The 16,977-nt window shown below is 39.2% G+C and overlaps 1 protein-coding gene across 3 annotated transcripts in view; it reads left to right on the top strand.

Moving 5' to 3' along the window:
• IPCEF1 (interaction protein for cytohesin exchange factors 1) overlaps positions 1-16,977 on the top strand; it is a 79,109-nt gene that overhangs the window by 29,943 nt on the left and 32,189 nt on the right. For all 3 annotated transcript variants that reach the window (XM_037052657.1, XM_037052740.1, XM_037052824.1), the window contains 4 exons: positions 5,289-5,362; positions 6,851-6,922; positions 12,041-12,099; positions 13,409-13,479. In XM_037052657.1, the coding sequence (XP_036908552.1) occupies positions 5,289-5,362; positions 6,851-6,922; positions 12,041-12,099; positions 13,409-13,479 (276 nt within the window). The remainder of the gene's footprint in view (positions 1-5,288; positions 5,363-6,850; positions 6,923-12,040; positions 12,100-13,408; positions 13,480-16,977) is intronic.

Genomic DNA, 16,977 nt, shown 5'->3' with positions numbered 1-16,977 from the left:
GTCAGACCTGCAGTCTTCTGGTGTGTGGGGTGACACTCTAACCAACTGAGCCACTTGCCAGGGCAACGAGGGGGGAACGTTTTAAAGAGCGTCACACCTGGGCTGATGGCTGGAGACGTATCTAGGGGCGTGAGGGGGGAAGGGCGTTACAAGCCTAGGAGCAGAAGGCACCCTGCTTGCCTGATCAACTTTGCTATTTTCCATAACAGTTATTGCCTATAACTATGTAATTTATATGCTGATATGTTGAGTTATTATCTTTTCCCCACGAGAGTAAGGATCTCTCTCTGTCTGTTTTGTTCCCTAATCTACTCCAAATATCTCACACAGTGCCTGACACAAAGAAGCTACTCAAATACATATGTTGAATAAATGCCTGTGGAACCCTAACAGTTTTGATGAAAACATGCATTTAATGCTGTCTAATGACAGCAAGTGCTGGTGAGACTCCACTGGGACAAATACAATCCGTGTTGTCGGGAAAAGTGGGTGAACTGGTTGGTGAGGACGAGCACCTCTAATATTGTAAAACTCATGCCACAAAGTAACGAGCCTGTCTCGCTTCAGAGTTAAGACTAGACTTGGTAAGACAAGTTTCCTCAGTGGCCGAAGGGTGGTTTGATACCTCTGGCGAGAAAGCAAATTTTTAAAGTAAGTTTAGGATACAGAGGGATGTTTGCAGGTACTAATGTGGAACTTTCAAGTAATGTCTCAGAAACTTAAGAATTCTCGAAGAGGAAGGATATCATTTGAGAACACTATTTTGGTTAATGTAACAAGGAATAAGGGATTTGAGAGGAGTAAGAGAAGGGGAAGGAGGAGGAAGAAGAGAAAACTGTCATTGCTTTAGGATTTGCCTGTCGTGATGATCATTTTTGAGGCATTGTTTTTGCAAGTCAGATAAGCAAGGACATTTTTTGACACAGTTATCTTGATTTTGAGCATATCTTGAATGTCTTCTGAACAGTGGAATGTGCCTTTGCTCGTAAAGAAATGCTTTACTGGGGATACACAAAGGCATCTTTCACTGAGATTTATTTAGGGTCTCAGATGAAGGAATCTCGGCCATTCAGTAATGCAGAAAATCAATCACCCAAATGAAGATTTACAATTATTTATTATAAGTAAATAACAAATAATAGTAAAGGCATATGTTTATTTCATTTTTTGTTGATTGATTTTTTTGTATTGCTATTGCTTGAGATAGGCTTTTTGAACTGAAAATAGATTGTCTAGAGACAAATAATGCAATCAATTGGATATCAATTCTAATTCAGCCGAATGGACGTATTTTCAGTGTTTTAGTTTATTTGTTTATTTTGGCTGAGTAAGGAGCAGGCACATTGGAGAAAATGAAATTGCATAATTAATCAGGACTTGGTAATGAAGGACCTTTTATACTCTGCTAAGGCATGTAGACTTCATCTAAGGGCAATTGGGAACCATGCGGGATTTTAATGAAAAAAGTGACGTGAAGAACGTTCGTGAGGCTTTGCTACTGCTGTGCTGTTGCCATGATAACTGGAGGGAGGGACAGAACTAGGGAGAGGGGGAACGGTGTGGGAGACTTTTCAGTAATTCTGGCGAGGTTAATGGTGGCCTGACGGAAGTGGTGGGGAATAGGTGTATTGAAGGGCAGAGACAGAGGCGCCAGTGATGCAACTTGCACAGGTGCTGAGAAGGAGATGGAAGAGGCAAAGACATCTCTCCTATCTTTTGACAACTCTAGGGAAGTAGTGTCATTGATTAAAATAGAGAACACAGGAGAAAAGGGAACAGGCATTGTATGGGGTAAGGTGATGAGTTTGGTTTTGGGTTTGTGAATATCTCAGTCAGCCTGGCTGTTATAACAAAACATCAAGCAGCATTTATTCCCTATTGTTCTGGAGGCAGGCAAGTCCAAGGCCAAAGTGCTGGCAGATTCCGTGTCTGGCAAGGGCTCTCTTTCTGATTTGCAAACAATTGCCTTTCTCCGTATCTTCACATGGAGGTAAGAGAGGGGCTGTGTGTTCCTCTTATAAAGGCATTAATCTCACCCCAACTGGTGTGACTCAGTGGGTGGGCATTGTCCTGTAAACCAAAAGGTTGCTGGTTTGAGTCCTGGTCAGGGCACATGCCTGCGTTGTGGGACAGGTCCCTGGTTGGAGGCGTGCAAGAGGAAACTGATGGGTGTTTCTCCCCCACATCGATGTTTCCCTCTCTTTCTCCCTTCCCCTCTCTCTAAAATGAATAAATAAATGAATAAAATCTTTAAAACAGAGCACTACTCATGGGACTCTACCCTCGTGACCTCATCTAAACCTAATTACTTCCTCAAACCTACACTTCCAAATACCATCACACTAGGCATTAGGGATTCAACATATGAATTTTGAAGGACACATTCAGTTCATAGGGGGGATCCCATAGAATACCCATGTGGCTCAGTACACGAGGCAGCTGGATTCCCAAGACAGCACCTCTGGGTTGAACCCCAGTTTGAGGTACAGCTTTTGGATGTGTGTATATAGTGGTGATACATGCAGCCATGGGGGTGTGTCTGATGCCCCACAAAGAGTATTGGAAGGAGAAGAGAAGGGGTTTATGGTCAGAAATCTGGGAACATTGACATTTAAGAATGGACAGGAGGAAAAGACTCATAGAAAGAGAACAAAGGAGTAGTTTGGGGAGAAGAGGGGCAGCAGCAATGTCAGAAAACAGGGCATGAGGCATTTCAGGGCGGAGGGGGCAGACTATAGTGTCAGTCATGAGTTCAATTAAGTAAGGGCTTGTCAAGGTAGATGGGATCTAGCAACATGGACGGCACTGGGCTCCTGGTAACTCCCACCTCTGTGGAACAGTGGACATCGAGGTGAATGGATGGAGGAAGTAGAAACAAATGGTTAATATAAATTATTTTATTTTTTATTCTAACACTATTATAAACATGTATCTAAAAATACCTCAACCTGACATAGGTTGTTTTTTTTTTTCCTGAGATGATATTTACACGAGATTAATGGTTTTGAAGTGAGCAGTGCAATGCATTTAGCACACTCTCAGTGTTGTGCAACCATTACCTTTGTCTAGTTCCGGATATTTCCATCACACAGAGAGGAAAACCTGTGTGCATTAAGCTGTACCTCCCCGTTTTCTACTCCCCCAAGTGTCTGGCAACCACTAATCTGCATTCTTTCTCTGTGGATTCACCTGTTCTGGATATTTCATATATGTGAAGTTATACTGTGTGTGACACTTCATTTCTGGCTTCTTTCACTTTGCTTAATGCTTTCAAGGTTTATCCACATTGTAACATGTAGTTCTTCATTTGTTTTTATGGCTGAATGATATTCTATTGTATGGATATACCACAATTTGGTTATCCCTTCTGTTGATGGGCATTTGGACTCTTTTCACCCTTTGGCTCTTACAAATAATGCTGCTGTACATGTGCACGTACCTGCACTTATTTGAGCACTTGTTTTTCACTTTCTTGAGTAGAAGGGTGGGATTGCTGGAGCCTAACACAACTTTTCAAAGCTATACTTTTCCATAATGTTAACTGGGAATCCACGGGAAGCACTATGCATTGTAGAAAATGTTAATTTTCCCAGTCTATGTTCTTTTTTTTTTTAAAGATTTTATTTATTTATTTATCTTTAGAGGGGAAGGAAAGAGGGAGAGAAACATCAATGTATGGTTGCCTTTTGTGTATCCCCTGCTGGTAGTTAGCCTGCAAGGAACCAGCCTGCAACCCAGGCATGTGCCCTGACCGGGGATCGAACCGTGATCGTCTGGTTCACAGGCCCACGCTCAATCCACTGAGCTACGCCAGCCAGGGCCCAGTCTATGTTCTTTAAGTAATTCTCATTCATTCTCTTTGAGATAGGTTGGTGAAACTACCATTGAGCAATTAATAAACAGTCCATCAAGAAATATAGAATTTGAATTAAAAAATACACATATATTATAAAAGTACATGTACATAATTTTAAGGAAGTACCTTTTATTTTTACCTATTTATTTTTTTAAATTTATGTTTCAATGACAATTATAGCTGGCATACGGTATTATTTTAGTTTCAGGTGTACCGCATAGTGACTCAACATTCGCATAACTTATGATAAACCTAGTGCCCATCTAGGAAGTGCCCTTTAGAATTAAACTTTGAGTCTTGTAAGAAGAAAGCATTTCTAGCAAAATGCTTTGGGTAAACTGACCGCTGTAGGGGGGAAATAATAAGTCAGGCCTAAGGCTGGATGTCTCGGTTTAATCGTTCTGAAGAGCAGAGTGCGAGTTGCGCTCCAGCTGGCGGTAAGGGAGAGAGACGGATGCCGATGTGAGCCAAGAGCACCCATGGCGCTACTTTCATATCTAGCTGATTTTTTAAATTAAGAATGCATTTTAAAAAGCATTTCTCGCTTACCTCCCAATAACCACTGACTAATTTGTGCTCATTCTTGTGGTCTGTACTTCTCCACTCAGGCACCAGTGCAGATGGTAGAAGACTTAAGTTTTATTCATCATAAGCAATCTAGCTTCCTGGTGGTTCAGTTAAATTTTATCCGTATAGTAAAGATGAACAAATTCTTTGAGAGGAGGAAGAATAATTACATTTCCTATGAAAGTACTGACGTTTCAAAGTGGCATTTATGTCTCAAAAATGTCATTTTCTTCTGCAGTCTTTCCTTTGTAGAAAGAACTCCTGAGAATCAATAAGGGCTGAGATTTTCCCAGATAGGACTGATTTATTCCTGAAGGAACTCCCTACAGTCTTGGGAGAAGATAGTTGGGTATCTGTTAAGTGTCTTATTTACCTGAGCTCATTTAAGTCTTTTACCCACCAGTAAGTGGTTGATCCTTATTAAGAACCTTGATCTACTAACTCCAAAATCAAGCCTCTGTCCGCCATGTATGCGGGCTAATTAGGCCCCGTCTTCTGTGCTGCGGTTACTAGAGTATTAGGATGAGAATGATGCTGTGGATGCCTGCAGGCTCAGCAGGAAGCAGAGCTCTGATGGGTTAGGAAGAGAGGAAGGGGCAGGGAAGGCCTTTTGGGTGCCCTACATTGGCCATTCCGAAGCTGTGTCATGTTACTGCTCATGGAAAGATTCTAGACGACTTTACAGGTGAGTATCAAATCCCTTAATGAAATGTGTATCTAGGAAAAGTCCAATGCTGATTCAGAGAGACATCTTTTGATTCCTCTTCATTCCATTTATGCTATCTTATTTAATGTATGTAATCTCACTAAACTAACTACTAGGCCTTCCGCATTTATTCATATATGTGGTATGCATGTGTTTCAGGCAGAAAAAGCTGATGGATTTGTCAAACTGTCCGATTTCACTGTGGAGAAAGCATCTGAATGCAAAAAAAAGCAGTAAGTTTTCTTATCCTTTTCCACAAGACTCCCAGCCAGGATAATCTCCCTTCATAAAGCCCCTTGAGTGATGTGGTGATTTGGAAGTTAATGAAGGTGGCATGCAATGTCTGAGAACTTGGAGCTTCATGGGTGGGCATCTTACACCACAATAGAAGCTTTTAACCTCTTATTTTCAGGAATTTCATTTTATGGAGCAGATGGATTGCGAAGCCCCGTGGAGCCTTGGCATGGCCTGTCGTTGATGACTGTGTCTGTGCTAGGATTAACCACAAGCGCCTTCCAGAATTGGCAGGGAGGTCAGATGTCAAGGTTTTGTCCATGTGAAGAGAATGGCTAGTTAAACAGAATTCTCCTGAGCTGTCTGTAAGATGGCAAAACCAGTTACTTTTTCTTAGTTTATAGAATTATCAGTAGCACCATTGAAATTCAATTCCCTTGAGACGTCTTAGACTTGGGGATTACACCCTGATATGATTTAAGTTCAAAAGACTAGAGAGAATGAGCAGGAACCAAAAAAAGTCACCAGCCATGGTGCTAATGTTCCGGAGAAGAGAGCAGCCTAGAACTCCTGGGAGGGCTGGCTCCCGTGACTTCTAGGCTGGCAGGTCCTCTTGACAGCAGCCCGCTGCACTTTGCATGTGTCCTCTTCATCCTTTCCTTATTCTTTCTTACCCGTTTGACATCTTCTCCTGTTTCGTTGGAAAGGAGCATTCCCTGTTGGTCTGTGTTGCTAGTAGCAGGAGCCGATTAAGTTATTTCTAAAACAATGAATAAACTGGTGCTAATTTTAAGTCTTTGCCCCTCTGGTATGGCTGTACATATCTAATAACATACAAGTTTGTGAGGATTCTTGTGGTTTTGAGCAAATATTTCTAAATACCCTTGCCCATAGTCTAGGACTTCTGGTCTGAGTGGTGAACAGTTTACCATTCATACTGGACCCCGTCTGAATGGGAAACACTTTATTATTTGCTATCTTTAATGTTTTATACTGTGATTTTAAACTAAAAGTCTGCCTTATGCTGTTTTCTTTACCAGGGGGTGGTTAGATAAGGTTTTAGATGGGTTATAACATTTTGGAAATTCTGTACTTGATCATTTTCCTATAAATAAATTCTGTACATATTTGATTGAATTAATTCTTGAAGGAGTTTATCTAAGTATTTTGAAGTGGCACTTCTATTACTCTAAATTTTAATTTATTGTCTCTTATAGAAATACAGTTAGTAAATAGAAGTAAAATCTACCGATATGTTTTAAATAGAAACTATTGATCAGCCAAGACTCAGTCCAGTTCTGGATATTCTGCCACGATAAATTAACTCTCTGTTTTTTAAGTGAAATAGAGATTAGATAATAGGTATTTAGTGTGACTAAATTATTTTTGTAACTGACAAAGGGATGACCTTTGTAAATTACAAATTTACAACACGTTGATGATCACACACACTAATTTTATACGTGTCTGTGCTTTTTTCCCTCAAGTGCTTTCAAGATCAGCCACCCGCAGATCAAGACCTTTTATTTCGCAGCTGAGAATACGCAGGAAATGAACGTGTAAGTAGAAGAAACCGCTAAATCCAGTGTTTATGGGAACATACTTACTTTGGTCAAGAGGTTGAATTTTACACATATGTTCATGTCAATTATTGCTTTATTTCTGCTGCTTTAAGTATTCATCTCTTTAGCAGCTATAAAGTCTTCTGGCTTTCTTCTTTGGAAGCAGTTTGGAGGACCACATCAAAATGGCTATTTTAAGAAGAGGAAGTAGTGAGATTCTTCTGAGGGGAGTGCTAAACTGAGAAAGGAAGAGACAAAAGTCACTATAAGAAAACGTTAAAAGAAAGGCCTGAAAGTGTCATGCAACTGATCTTGCAGCTTTCAGAATTCTGATTTTTATAGCATTTCATATGTGCTGAGTGGTTATCACAATGATTCATGCGTTTATTACCCCTCCATGTTCAATCCCAAATATTTTGCAGAACATTCTTGCTCAAAGTGTATCTACCTAAAATTCTTATATTCCTAAATTTCTGTTTTCCGTTTACTCTGTTTAAATAAGTGGAATATATGCAGAGTAATACCTGCCCCACTTTATCCCCTGCTGGTTTAGATCATGATGTAGCCATAATGACTGTTATTTGAATGAGGTGCTTGAGCTTTCAGAGGGCTCTCTATTTAATTTAAGCTTTATTTTTAGAATTCTTAGTGTCTCTTATTAATGTACACTACTAATTAAAATATGTCTATGGAACACCTACTCTGAGTCACATTGTAGCAGACTCTGGGCCATAGAAATAAAGCATACAGATGTAATTCCTCCAGTCATAGAGTTTATGGCTTAGTGTATTTCATTTATTTATACATAATGATTTTCTTCTCTATCTGCCCTACATAACTTCTCTTTGCCTTCTTGCCCTAGAAACTTAAAGAGCAAAGAAACTGCTTTTCACAAATGTGCATGACACACATGTGCACACACATGCACATGTAACTTGCAGAATACCCCATCACAAGCCTGGTCTCACTAGAAGCATTCTCATCGGCTCCCTACACTTGTCTTCCCACCACACCCCTTCATCAGAGGGCAGAATGGCTCTTGATTGAGAAACCCAGTGTTGGCCATGACAAGGCAAGGAATGGACAACTGAGTCTTTCAAACACGTCTTTTATTTAATTGGACAAAGAGAGAAGTTGTTTCTTTCCTCTTTCTGATTTTAGCTGTTGCTGCCTGGCTTTCTTAAGCATCTGAAAAAAATAAGAGCAGATACACAAAAGGAGAAGATTTAAAAAACTTCATAGTCAAAGCTCTTTATTTTTTCCTTTTTATTTGCATTGGTAACTCTAAATCCTATTGATTAAAGCTCTGGGTTGGTAAAGGGGGTGTGGGAGGCTTACGGTCTTGCTTAGCAGTACTTGGAGCCCTAAGATAGTCAGGAGCTGAGCCACCAACTGACCCCAATGGTCTCTGCGGCCTCCCCACCCCCTCCCTATAACCTCTTGCTGTCCTTGGCTTCTTTCACACAGCATCTGGTATCTCCAGCTCCCTTCCTGCCTATATCCTTCCTACCCATCCTGTGGCTTGTTCTTCAAAGGAGTTCTGTTCTCTCTGACAGGGAAGAAGGAGACCGAGTTTACCAGAGAAACAGTCAGTGCTCAGTGTTCTGTTGCCTGGTGAATTTCTCTTCCGGCGTAGCAAAATGCATTTGTAAACCAGTGCAAGTGTGAGACCTTTGCAAGGTTATTAAAGCTGTTATGTTTCAGGCAGGTTTGTTCTCTAAGTCACACGCCAGCAGTTATTTCACTTCCTGCTCACCCTCTTCTCTAGTTTGTGTTCACATTTCTGGTCCTTTTGTCTTCAGTTTTCATGTCTTCCCTTTGTTGAGAAAGAGCTAACAGCAACTAGATTTGCATGAGTATTAGCTATACTTAGGACATACTCTTGCCTGGTTGGCTATTAAATCAAAACCTTTCCTAGCACCCAAAGCCAAGACCTCATTGCCTGTCTATGCTGTGAAGATGTGTTAATTGTACTTGAAATTATGTTAGTGTTTATCTTTCTAGCTTACATATAAGATGTAAATTGAAATTTCAATAGTAGCTGTCTGGACCCCAGAGTTTTGAATCCTCTTTGTAGTTGAAGATTATCCATCTGGCCACTCATAGATTAAGAACCTATTTCATCTGTGCCTGAATATATCATCATTTCTTTTACTTATAATATCAATGCTAAGTTTTATTATTCTGAAGACGGTTTTTCTCAGAGCCAACAATGTAGAATCTCTTTGGGCCTTCAGGTTAACTTCTCCCTTCTCGCACAAGGTTGTGCATGTGACATTGAAAGAATTGTTCTAAAAAAAAAAAGAAAGAGAGAAAGAAAGAAAGATTTGTTCTGCCAGGTGGCTGGAGATCTTCCTCTCACACTGATGTGGCTCGTTTAGGCCAGTCTGTAGTGCATCTGCGTGTTTCTTCATGAGACGCGGAGATGCTGGGCATGGAGGGCGGGAGTGGCATTTGGAGAGATGGGTCATGTTTTCGAAGCTCTCCTCCTTGGGAAACTGCATTTTTGGGTGGTGACAATTCTCTCAGGGCCGATGAAGGGAAAGGCAGTTGTGTTTAATAGAAATGCTGTGCGTCCTGAAGGGACCCTCGATTTACAGGGATGGGGCAAGCAGTTAAGGACAATGGAAGAGCTGGTAGCTGTCTTCCCCCCGGTGTCTGTGGGCAGCATGTTCTCGTGTTGTGCATCAATTTCTTAACATTTGTGTTTCCCTAACACACACATTCGTGTCAAGCCAATATGTAACAAACTCCCAGGAAACATCTGTCGTCTTTTCTGTAAATATAAGTCTTTTGTGCATCCATCTATTTAGCCACGAATAGAAAGTTTTCTACCGCTTCCATGTTTTAAAAAATGTGCTTGGCAAAAGGAGATACTCTAAGCCAGTAGGTTCTAGAAAGAAAACAGTCAAACAAGATTCTAATCACTCACCAGCTTTTCACTGCAAGTGACAAATAGTGTCAGTTAAAAGGGTATGTTTTTGGCTAAGGGCCAAGAAGAATCTGTTTTGTCTATACTCTTTCATTTTGCTATGTTTCTGTATTTTCATGTTCTGAAAGGAACTTAGGAATGCCTTTGCTTGTTTCAGGCATTGTCAACTTAAAACTCTTTTTGTCTGGATATGTTAAACTTTTTTCTGTCCATTTTATTTTTAGATACTTTTTTTGTGGGGAGGCTTAACTTATATAACTATGAAATTCTGTATAAACTAAGAATTAGATTACTTCAATATTTTAAAAATGAACCATTGAATTCATTGTGTTTTCCCTTATATTTAAAAAAGGTACTTGTAAATATTTTTTTAGTTAAGTAACACATAAAACACATTCTTCTAAAATATCATATAATACCCGAAGAATGCAAAAAGGAAAGCTTCCCATAACCCCAGTTTCTGTCCCTGGGCTTAGCCACCTGTAGCAGTTGCTGTATATGTCCTTTCTGATGCTTTCGTTGCATAGCAATTTGTGCACATACACAGAGTTGTAGTTTTAAAAGTACACCGAATCAGGCTAAACATGTTGTGTTTTCTTGCTTTTTTCCACTTAACACCATGGTGGAAGTTTTCTAGGCCATTACAAGCCAGCCCTTATAATGGTTTTTTTTTAGAACCTGTTTTTTTATTTGCTCCATGGTTACCTGCTGCTGAGGGAATCACCACCACCCCTTATATCTCCATTTTCCCTGGGTGGATGATGATATTGTAGTCATTTTTTCTGCCATTGCAAGGCTTGTTGAATTGATATTGTTCCACATTTATTTGTGTAAATGAAGTTGTGTTCGTGTAGGATAGATATTTATAATTAGAAGTATTGGGCAAAAGGGATGGATATTTAAATTTTGAATAGTATTATTGAGTTGCCTGCTTAAAATTGGCTGAATCAATTTTCATGTTCAACTCACCAAAGGATTAGCATGTTTTCTCCCAAATTTTGGAAATCATAAATATTTACAATTTTTGCTTATTTAGGGGTGAACAATATTTTCCTGTGTTTGAATATGTACTACCCAAAATATGATGGGAGCTGAGATTTTTTTCCATATGATTATTAGCCATTTGTATTTTTCTATGATTTCCTGTTAATTTGTTTTTATTGTTCTATTGGGTCTTGATGAACATTTTCCGGTTCCTGTGGTGTGACCTGGGCCCAGGTATCATTCTAATTTTGAGTTACCATTAGAGAGTTCATGGAGCTGAGTGAAGGGGATTTCCTAAATGAGACTTCAAATCATCTTCTTCCTGTAGGTAGTCCTATTTTATTTATTTTTAAAAATCAAATTTATTATTTATTGTCTGTTAACAATACAGCAAGTCCACCACAGGCTGAGGGCTGAGTAGATTCCCAGTTTATTGACAATTGAGAACGTGCAATACTTATGTCACAGTTGGGAGTGTAGCATGCCTTACAGGACTAGAGGAGATGAAAGGTGTCAGTGAATCTTTAAGTGAGTAGCGTTGTTATTGTCAGTTGGTTGGTGTTGGCAGACTTAGGTCACTACTACATGCTCTGATTTCTCAAACATAATACACAGAATGATAAGTCAATAGAAGAGGTGACCGGGACAATTTTTACTCTAAATAAAATTCTTCAAGGAATTAAATTTTCCCCCAGTTTAAGAATACCTGTCCAGCTCTGGCCAGATGTTTTACTGATTAACATAAAAACCCTAGTGAAAATGTGTCACTCTTTATTTTTGTGTGAAATAAACAGACATTTTAAGAATTACAGATGGAAAACTTTCATGGTCAAGTTGCTGAATTTAATAATAAAGATTCTGATGGTTGCTAAAAATTTCAGGTGTGCAATTGCAAAAGATATATTTGTTTATATATTTAGAATACCTAATGTCAGTGCCCACAGTAGCCATCTGGACAATGGATCACCTCATTTTTCTTTCCTTGCAAAGGATGCCCTGAGTAAGGAGAATTTTATAAAACCAGAGGTGTTAGGTTTTGACATCACAAATATATGCTATTTCTGGAAATATTTAGACTGTAGAATTATGACTTAACTTTATTACAACATCTGGCATAAAACCTTTTTGGGGGGTCTAGATGAAAGGTGAATAGGTAGATAATCTTTTGATCTAACATTTATTTTCTATTTACATTTTAGGTGGTTAAACAAGCTTGGACTATCTGTAATTCATCATGAATCCACTACAAAAGATGAAGGTATGTTCTGTCTTAAATTTCTGAAAATTTAGCAAGAATATTAGAATAGGAAGAAAGAAAATGAAAAAAAAAAACCGATACCAAGTCCTATGCATCGTCTGGTCCTCACTTTGGCATTTAAAATGATCTGGAAATATGGAGAGACATAATCACACAGACTCCCAGCGTGGAATAGAGCTTCCCATGCTGGCTGTGAAAGCTTTTCACACTTCGCCCACTCGTCAGCGCCGTGGGCTCCAATGACATATCAAACAATTGCCAATGCAAATGTTTTATTGCCCCACTTACCGGATTATTACTCATAGGCATCGTCTCATCACGATCTAGACAGATAACTTTCATCCCGCTATTTTCTTTCACCAGATGTGTGCTGAGAATGATGACCCAAAGTTTGTATTAGGAACCTGAAGTTCAGATGGGGACACAGGCCCCGTCTCAATCTTTTAGCTCAGTCTGTAGCTTTCAGGGTTCACAGCTACCGGTGTCTAATTCCTCTTAATGAGACAACTACTCCTGAATGTGGAGCAGAAAGAGACATTAGGCGCCAGGGTCACAGAGCTGATACTATTCTGGGATGCTCAAACCACATAGAATTTGGGAACTGGAACTTTGGGTAACAAAATCAAACACCCTTAATTTAGACATAGAAAAGTGGCAACTTGGTTTACAACAATAAAGAGGCACATTACAATATGAAATCACTGTCCTAACTATCTCCTTGGTCTCATTTTCCATAAAATAAATTGTTCTAGTTTTAAGGTACCTGTGCAGATAGTGGGAAAAGAAATAACTACATAAAAGCCACTCCTTCTTGTGGCATACAAGGCCTTCCGCGTTATGGCCCGAAGGAAACCGTCAGTTTCTTTTCCCACCATCTCTTTTAGGAGACCGCATGTGCTTGGCTCAGCCTGCCTCGTTGGCCTGGTACTGACATTCACTCTTGACAGCATTAATGGTTTTACTTATCCTTCCAATTTCAGCTCATTATGATTCCTGTGATCAGAATTAATCACCATTGATTTTATGCTTCCTTAGTACGTGACTCACATCTCTTGAGGAATTATTTTATTTTGCTGGAGTTACAGTTAGTCCTCTGCCTGTGTATCAGATGCTCCTTGAGGGCAGAAACCCTGAGGCGGACATTCGTTTTCCTCTCTTCTGTAATCCCCTGGAAAGTGGGAGCTCACTAGATAAGTACTTTCCGAGTCGGAGTAGAGTGTCAATGGCCAGATGGAGAAACCCGTGCTCACACACTGTGGAATAAGTGATGATGGCAGTGGAACATTAAGCATTTCCATTTGTGTTATAGAATGCTACAGTGAGAGTGAACAGGAGGATCCTGAAATAACTGTGGAGTCAACACCTTCTCTGTCTCTTTTGGTATGTACTGACGTAATTACTCTGTTGTTCATTGACCAAACGCATGGATGCCATTCTTTCCAATGGCATAGAAATTACCTTGATGGGTATATTTTTAGAACAGGCTAAATTAAGGTACTTGATTTAGAGCAAGTGCAATTCTCAGGGTGCTGATTTTGAGCCTTCTCCATGGCAACCCACTGGTATGACAAACTCAAGAGCATTTGTGTCTGACCCACAGATGTGTCAGTCTCAGCGGGTTCTTGGTAATGCCAGGCGCCTCTCGGCGATAGGCCGGTGCTTGCATAGACTTGTTTTATAATGTTTATTTATATCCTACTCTCTCGTTTCACATCACGCATACGCTTGCTACAATGTGAAATGAACGTAAAGGGGATGAAATGATAGTGCAAAGAGAAAACTAGAGTCAGAAAGACAGCAGGAAGCCAGGAGTAGGCTTAGTGCTTTAAATCTGCGCTGGGATGATTTTGTATGTTCGTGAAAGAAAAGTCCAGGTTTGGTTCTAATCTTTGAAAACAACCAGTGTAAGTTCAGGTTGTTAATGGATGTTAAGACTGTGGAGAGTTGCTTTACATTTGGCAGTACAGTGGGGCCCCCAGAAGGGGTCCAGCGAAGAGCTTTGTGAAGGTTAATTTAGGACTTTTCATACATACCTAATACCAGGACTGATGGAGGTGCTTTAAATATAGAACCACTTAGTCCCCCACCATACAATCCTGAGAAGTAATATTATAAATCTGCATTTCACTAACTGCTAATGAGGCCAACCATCTTTTCGTGTTTATTGGCCATTTGGATTTTGTTTCATGACATGTCTGTTAAGTCTTCTCTACAATGTTGGTTGTCTCATTATTGTTTTGTATTTATAGGATTTATTTATTATTCTATACATTAGCCTTTGCCAGTTAAAAGTAAGAAAAATCTTCCTCACTCCATGGCTTTTACTGTTTAAAACTTTACTTCACGGTTTCCTTTTGCGAACAGATAACCATGATGTCAGTGTGCCAAATTTGTCCATCACTTCCACTTCCATCACTTCCTTGGTTTTTAGTTTATAAAGTGGTGCCCTATGTCCAGGTCAAGAGGAAGTAGATGTCACTGCCCTCACTTCATGGATAAAGAAACAGGTTCAGAAAGGTGGAACGGCCTGGGCACATACCCAGTAAATGGAGCCCCTGAGCTGGGAACCTCAGTCTACCTAGCTAGCTTTAGAATGTGTTCTCTCCACTCTAGCCTGATATTTGCTCATCCATGAACCTAAATCACTGTGGGCTCTGGTAGTTTGGAGTAGCTCCTTCATGTACCAGACTTCTGCTAGAATTGTCTACTTTGTGTGATAAAGGTTTCATCTATTTTTGTGTTTTGCCAGTTCCTGGATTTAATATTAGATATTTAAATAATGACCTCTAATGGATTTACCTTCTGTCAGTGAAGAATTGGGGTCACTTTTCTGATCTATTTGACGAGCAGCCAAGACCATAAATAAATACTTGCTGCATGAATATGTTTTTCAAAATCTCTAAGGAAGAGAATTAGCCAAAATTAAGCGAGATATAAATAAAATGAATTTGTCAATATGGTAAATTTTAGACCAGTTTTTGAACTAGATTCACAATCTATCTTTTCTTCATACATTCATAGCTTTTTATGACTGTAGTCTTTCTCTTTTAAAATCAGTTCCTGAATTTAGAAAAATCTTTCATCTTCTATTGATCACACTTAATGATATCTCCAGACCTTAATGTCTCCCAGCTATTAACAGTGTTCTGATTGGTTTACCCTTTATTGCTCCCAAAGAACTTGGGGCCTTCAATAGATGTTCTTATTGATTTAATAGAGAAGCATGGGTTTCAGTTTACTCTCTCACCCTTTCTTTCTCTCTCTCTGCCTCTTCTCTCTTTCTGTTTCTCTCTCCTATTTTAACCTGTAACAACAGGGATTTGGTTGGTTTTCCTTCCTTCTCTTCTTGAAATTCCCTCTCTCTCTCTCATAGTGCCCCATATATAGCTCTTTTATGATTCATTTTATTTCTAAAATATTGTGATTTTCCTTTTCATGATGGCAAATGAGTATCACAGATTACTTCACTAAAAGCGTTGTCAGATACCTTGGACTTTTCTTGATAAAACTAAAAGCAGTCAGTTGCCTTCTTCGATGAAGGGTCATGGCCTAACTGCATTGTGCGATGACATTCGTCCGTGATGTTGCAGGGAATGCTGTTTTAACACAAGTCACTGAAGGGGGGTTTATCAGACCAGGGAGTTATGTCATTGAACTGGCAAGATTGTTTAGACTTCTGGAGGTAGCAATCCAATGTTACTGCTTCAAGTTCTATGCTGAGTATTTCTTGGAAAGCCACTAAGGTAACATTTAACTTTTTTTCTTCTGACTCAGTGTATTAGGAATAGATAAATATTGAAGAGCTAGATTTTGTTTTTCAGAGAAACAGAATATTTTCCCCCCTCTTACATATTTCCTAGGCAGATTTTGTTTTTGTTTCTTCTTGTTTCTGAAAAACAGACATGCAAGACACTTGGTTAAAATAACATTTAGGCTTTTTATTTCAACAGATGAAATTTTAAAAAACCATAGTAACTTTTATCCAGAGTGTGAACCAAGTGTTGTTTTGGCCCAGTCTAGCACATTATAGCTGTGACTGAGCTATACACGCTGAGGTGGAAAAAGATCCCCCCCATCCTGAATTTGTGTTTTAAAAAAAATGGGTAATAAGCTTTCATTTTGGAACAATGAACTCGAAAAGTATAGAATCATACTATGAGAACATATTCTGAAAAATGGTCCCCCCAAATTTTACAATCTTGGCTTACAATTTTAACTCAATATTTAGTCATACTAATGGCTATCGAATAACAGAAGCAGTAAGACTTCAGCACCAGAACACTTTGGGCCTCTGCTTCTAGTGACTGAATCACACACACTCCATGGTCCTCCGTGAATGAACAAGCGGTGCTTGTTTATGTTCCCTTTTGTTGAGAAGGCTTCCCAGGATGGAGAGTGAACAGGACATCATTTATTCACAGAAGAATTAGAAGTGGGAGCTTTTGGACAAGCCTAGTAAAAAGCTTGAAATAGATGGGAGTCTGCATGTTTCACTTCGGAAGATCATTTGTAAAAATTAATATCCATGATTCCTGGCAATCACAAAAGAGCAAAAAAGAACCAACCTCATTCACATTTTAAACCCAATATAATAAGTTACAAAGGCATTTAAGAGCTATAAAAATCATTAAAAATCTGTCCTGCATACAGGGTGGGTGGGAAAAAGTAGGTTTACGGTTGTTTGTGTGCCAAATAACACAATAACTAATGAATAATCATACAAGAAAAAACTTTTATACACTTACAACTATAAACCTACTTTTGCCCCACTTTCTATTTATCTTCTCAATTTAAGTTCTAAAAATCATTGCCTGAGAATTTGACCTATGGTTTATGCTTATTAATTCAGTTAACAAATACTTGCTGAGAGCCAAGTAC

Source organism: Sturnira hondurensis, unplaced genomic scaffold (assembly GCF_014824575.4).
Source record: "Sturnira hondurensis isolate 20B ecotype Veracruz unplaced genomic scaffold, ASM1482457v3 Scaffold0000167, whole genome shotgun sequence".
In the NCBI taxonomy this organism is placed as follows: domain Eukaryota; kingdom Metazoa; phylum Chordata; class Mammalia; order Chiroptera; family Phyllostomidae; genus Sturnira; species Sturnira hondurensis.
This window is presented reverse-complemented; position numbering and strand designations above follow the sequence as displayed.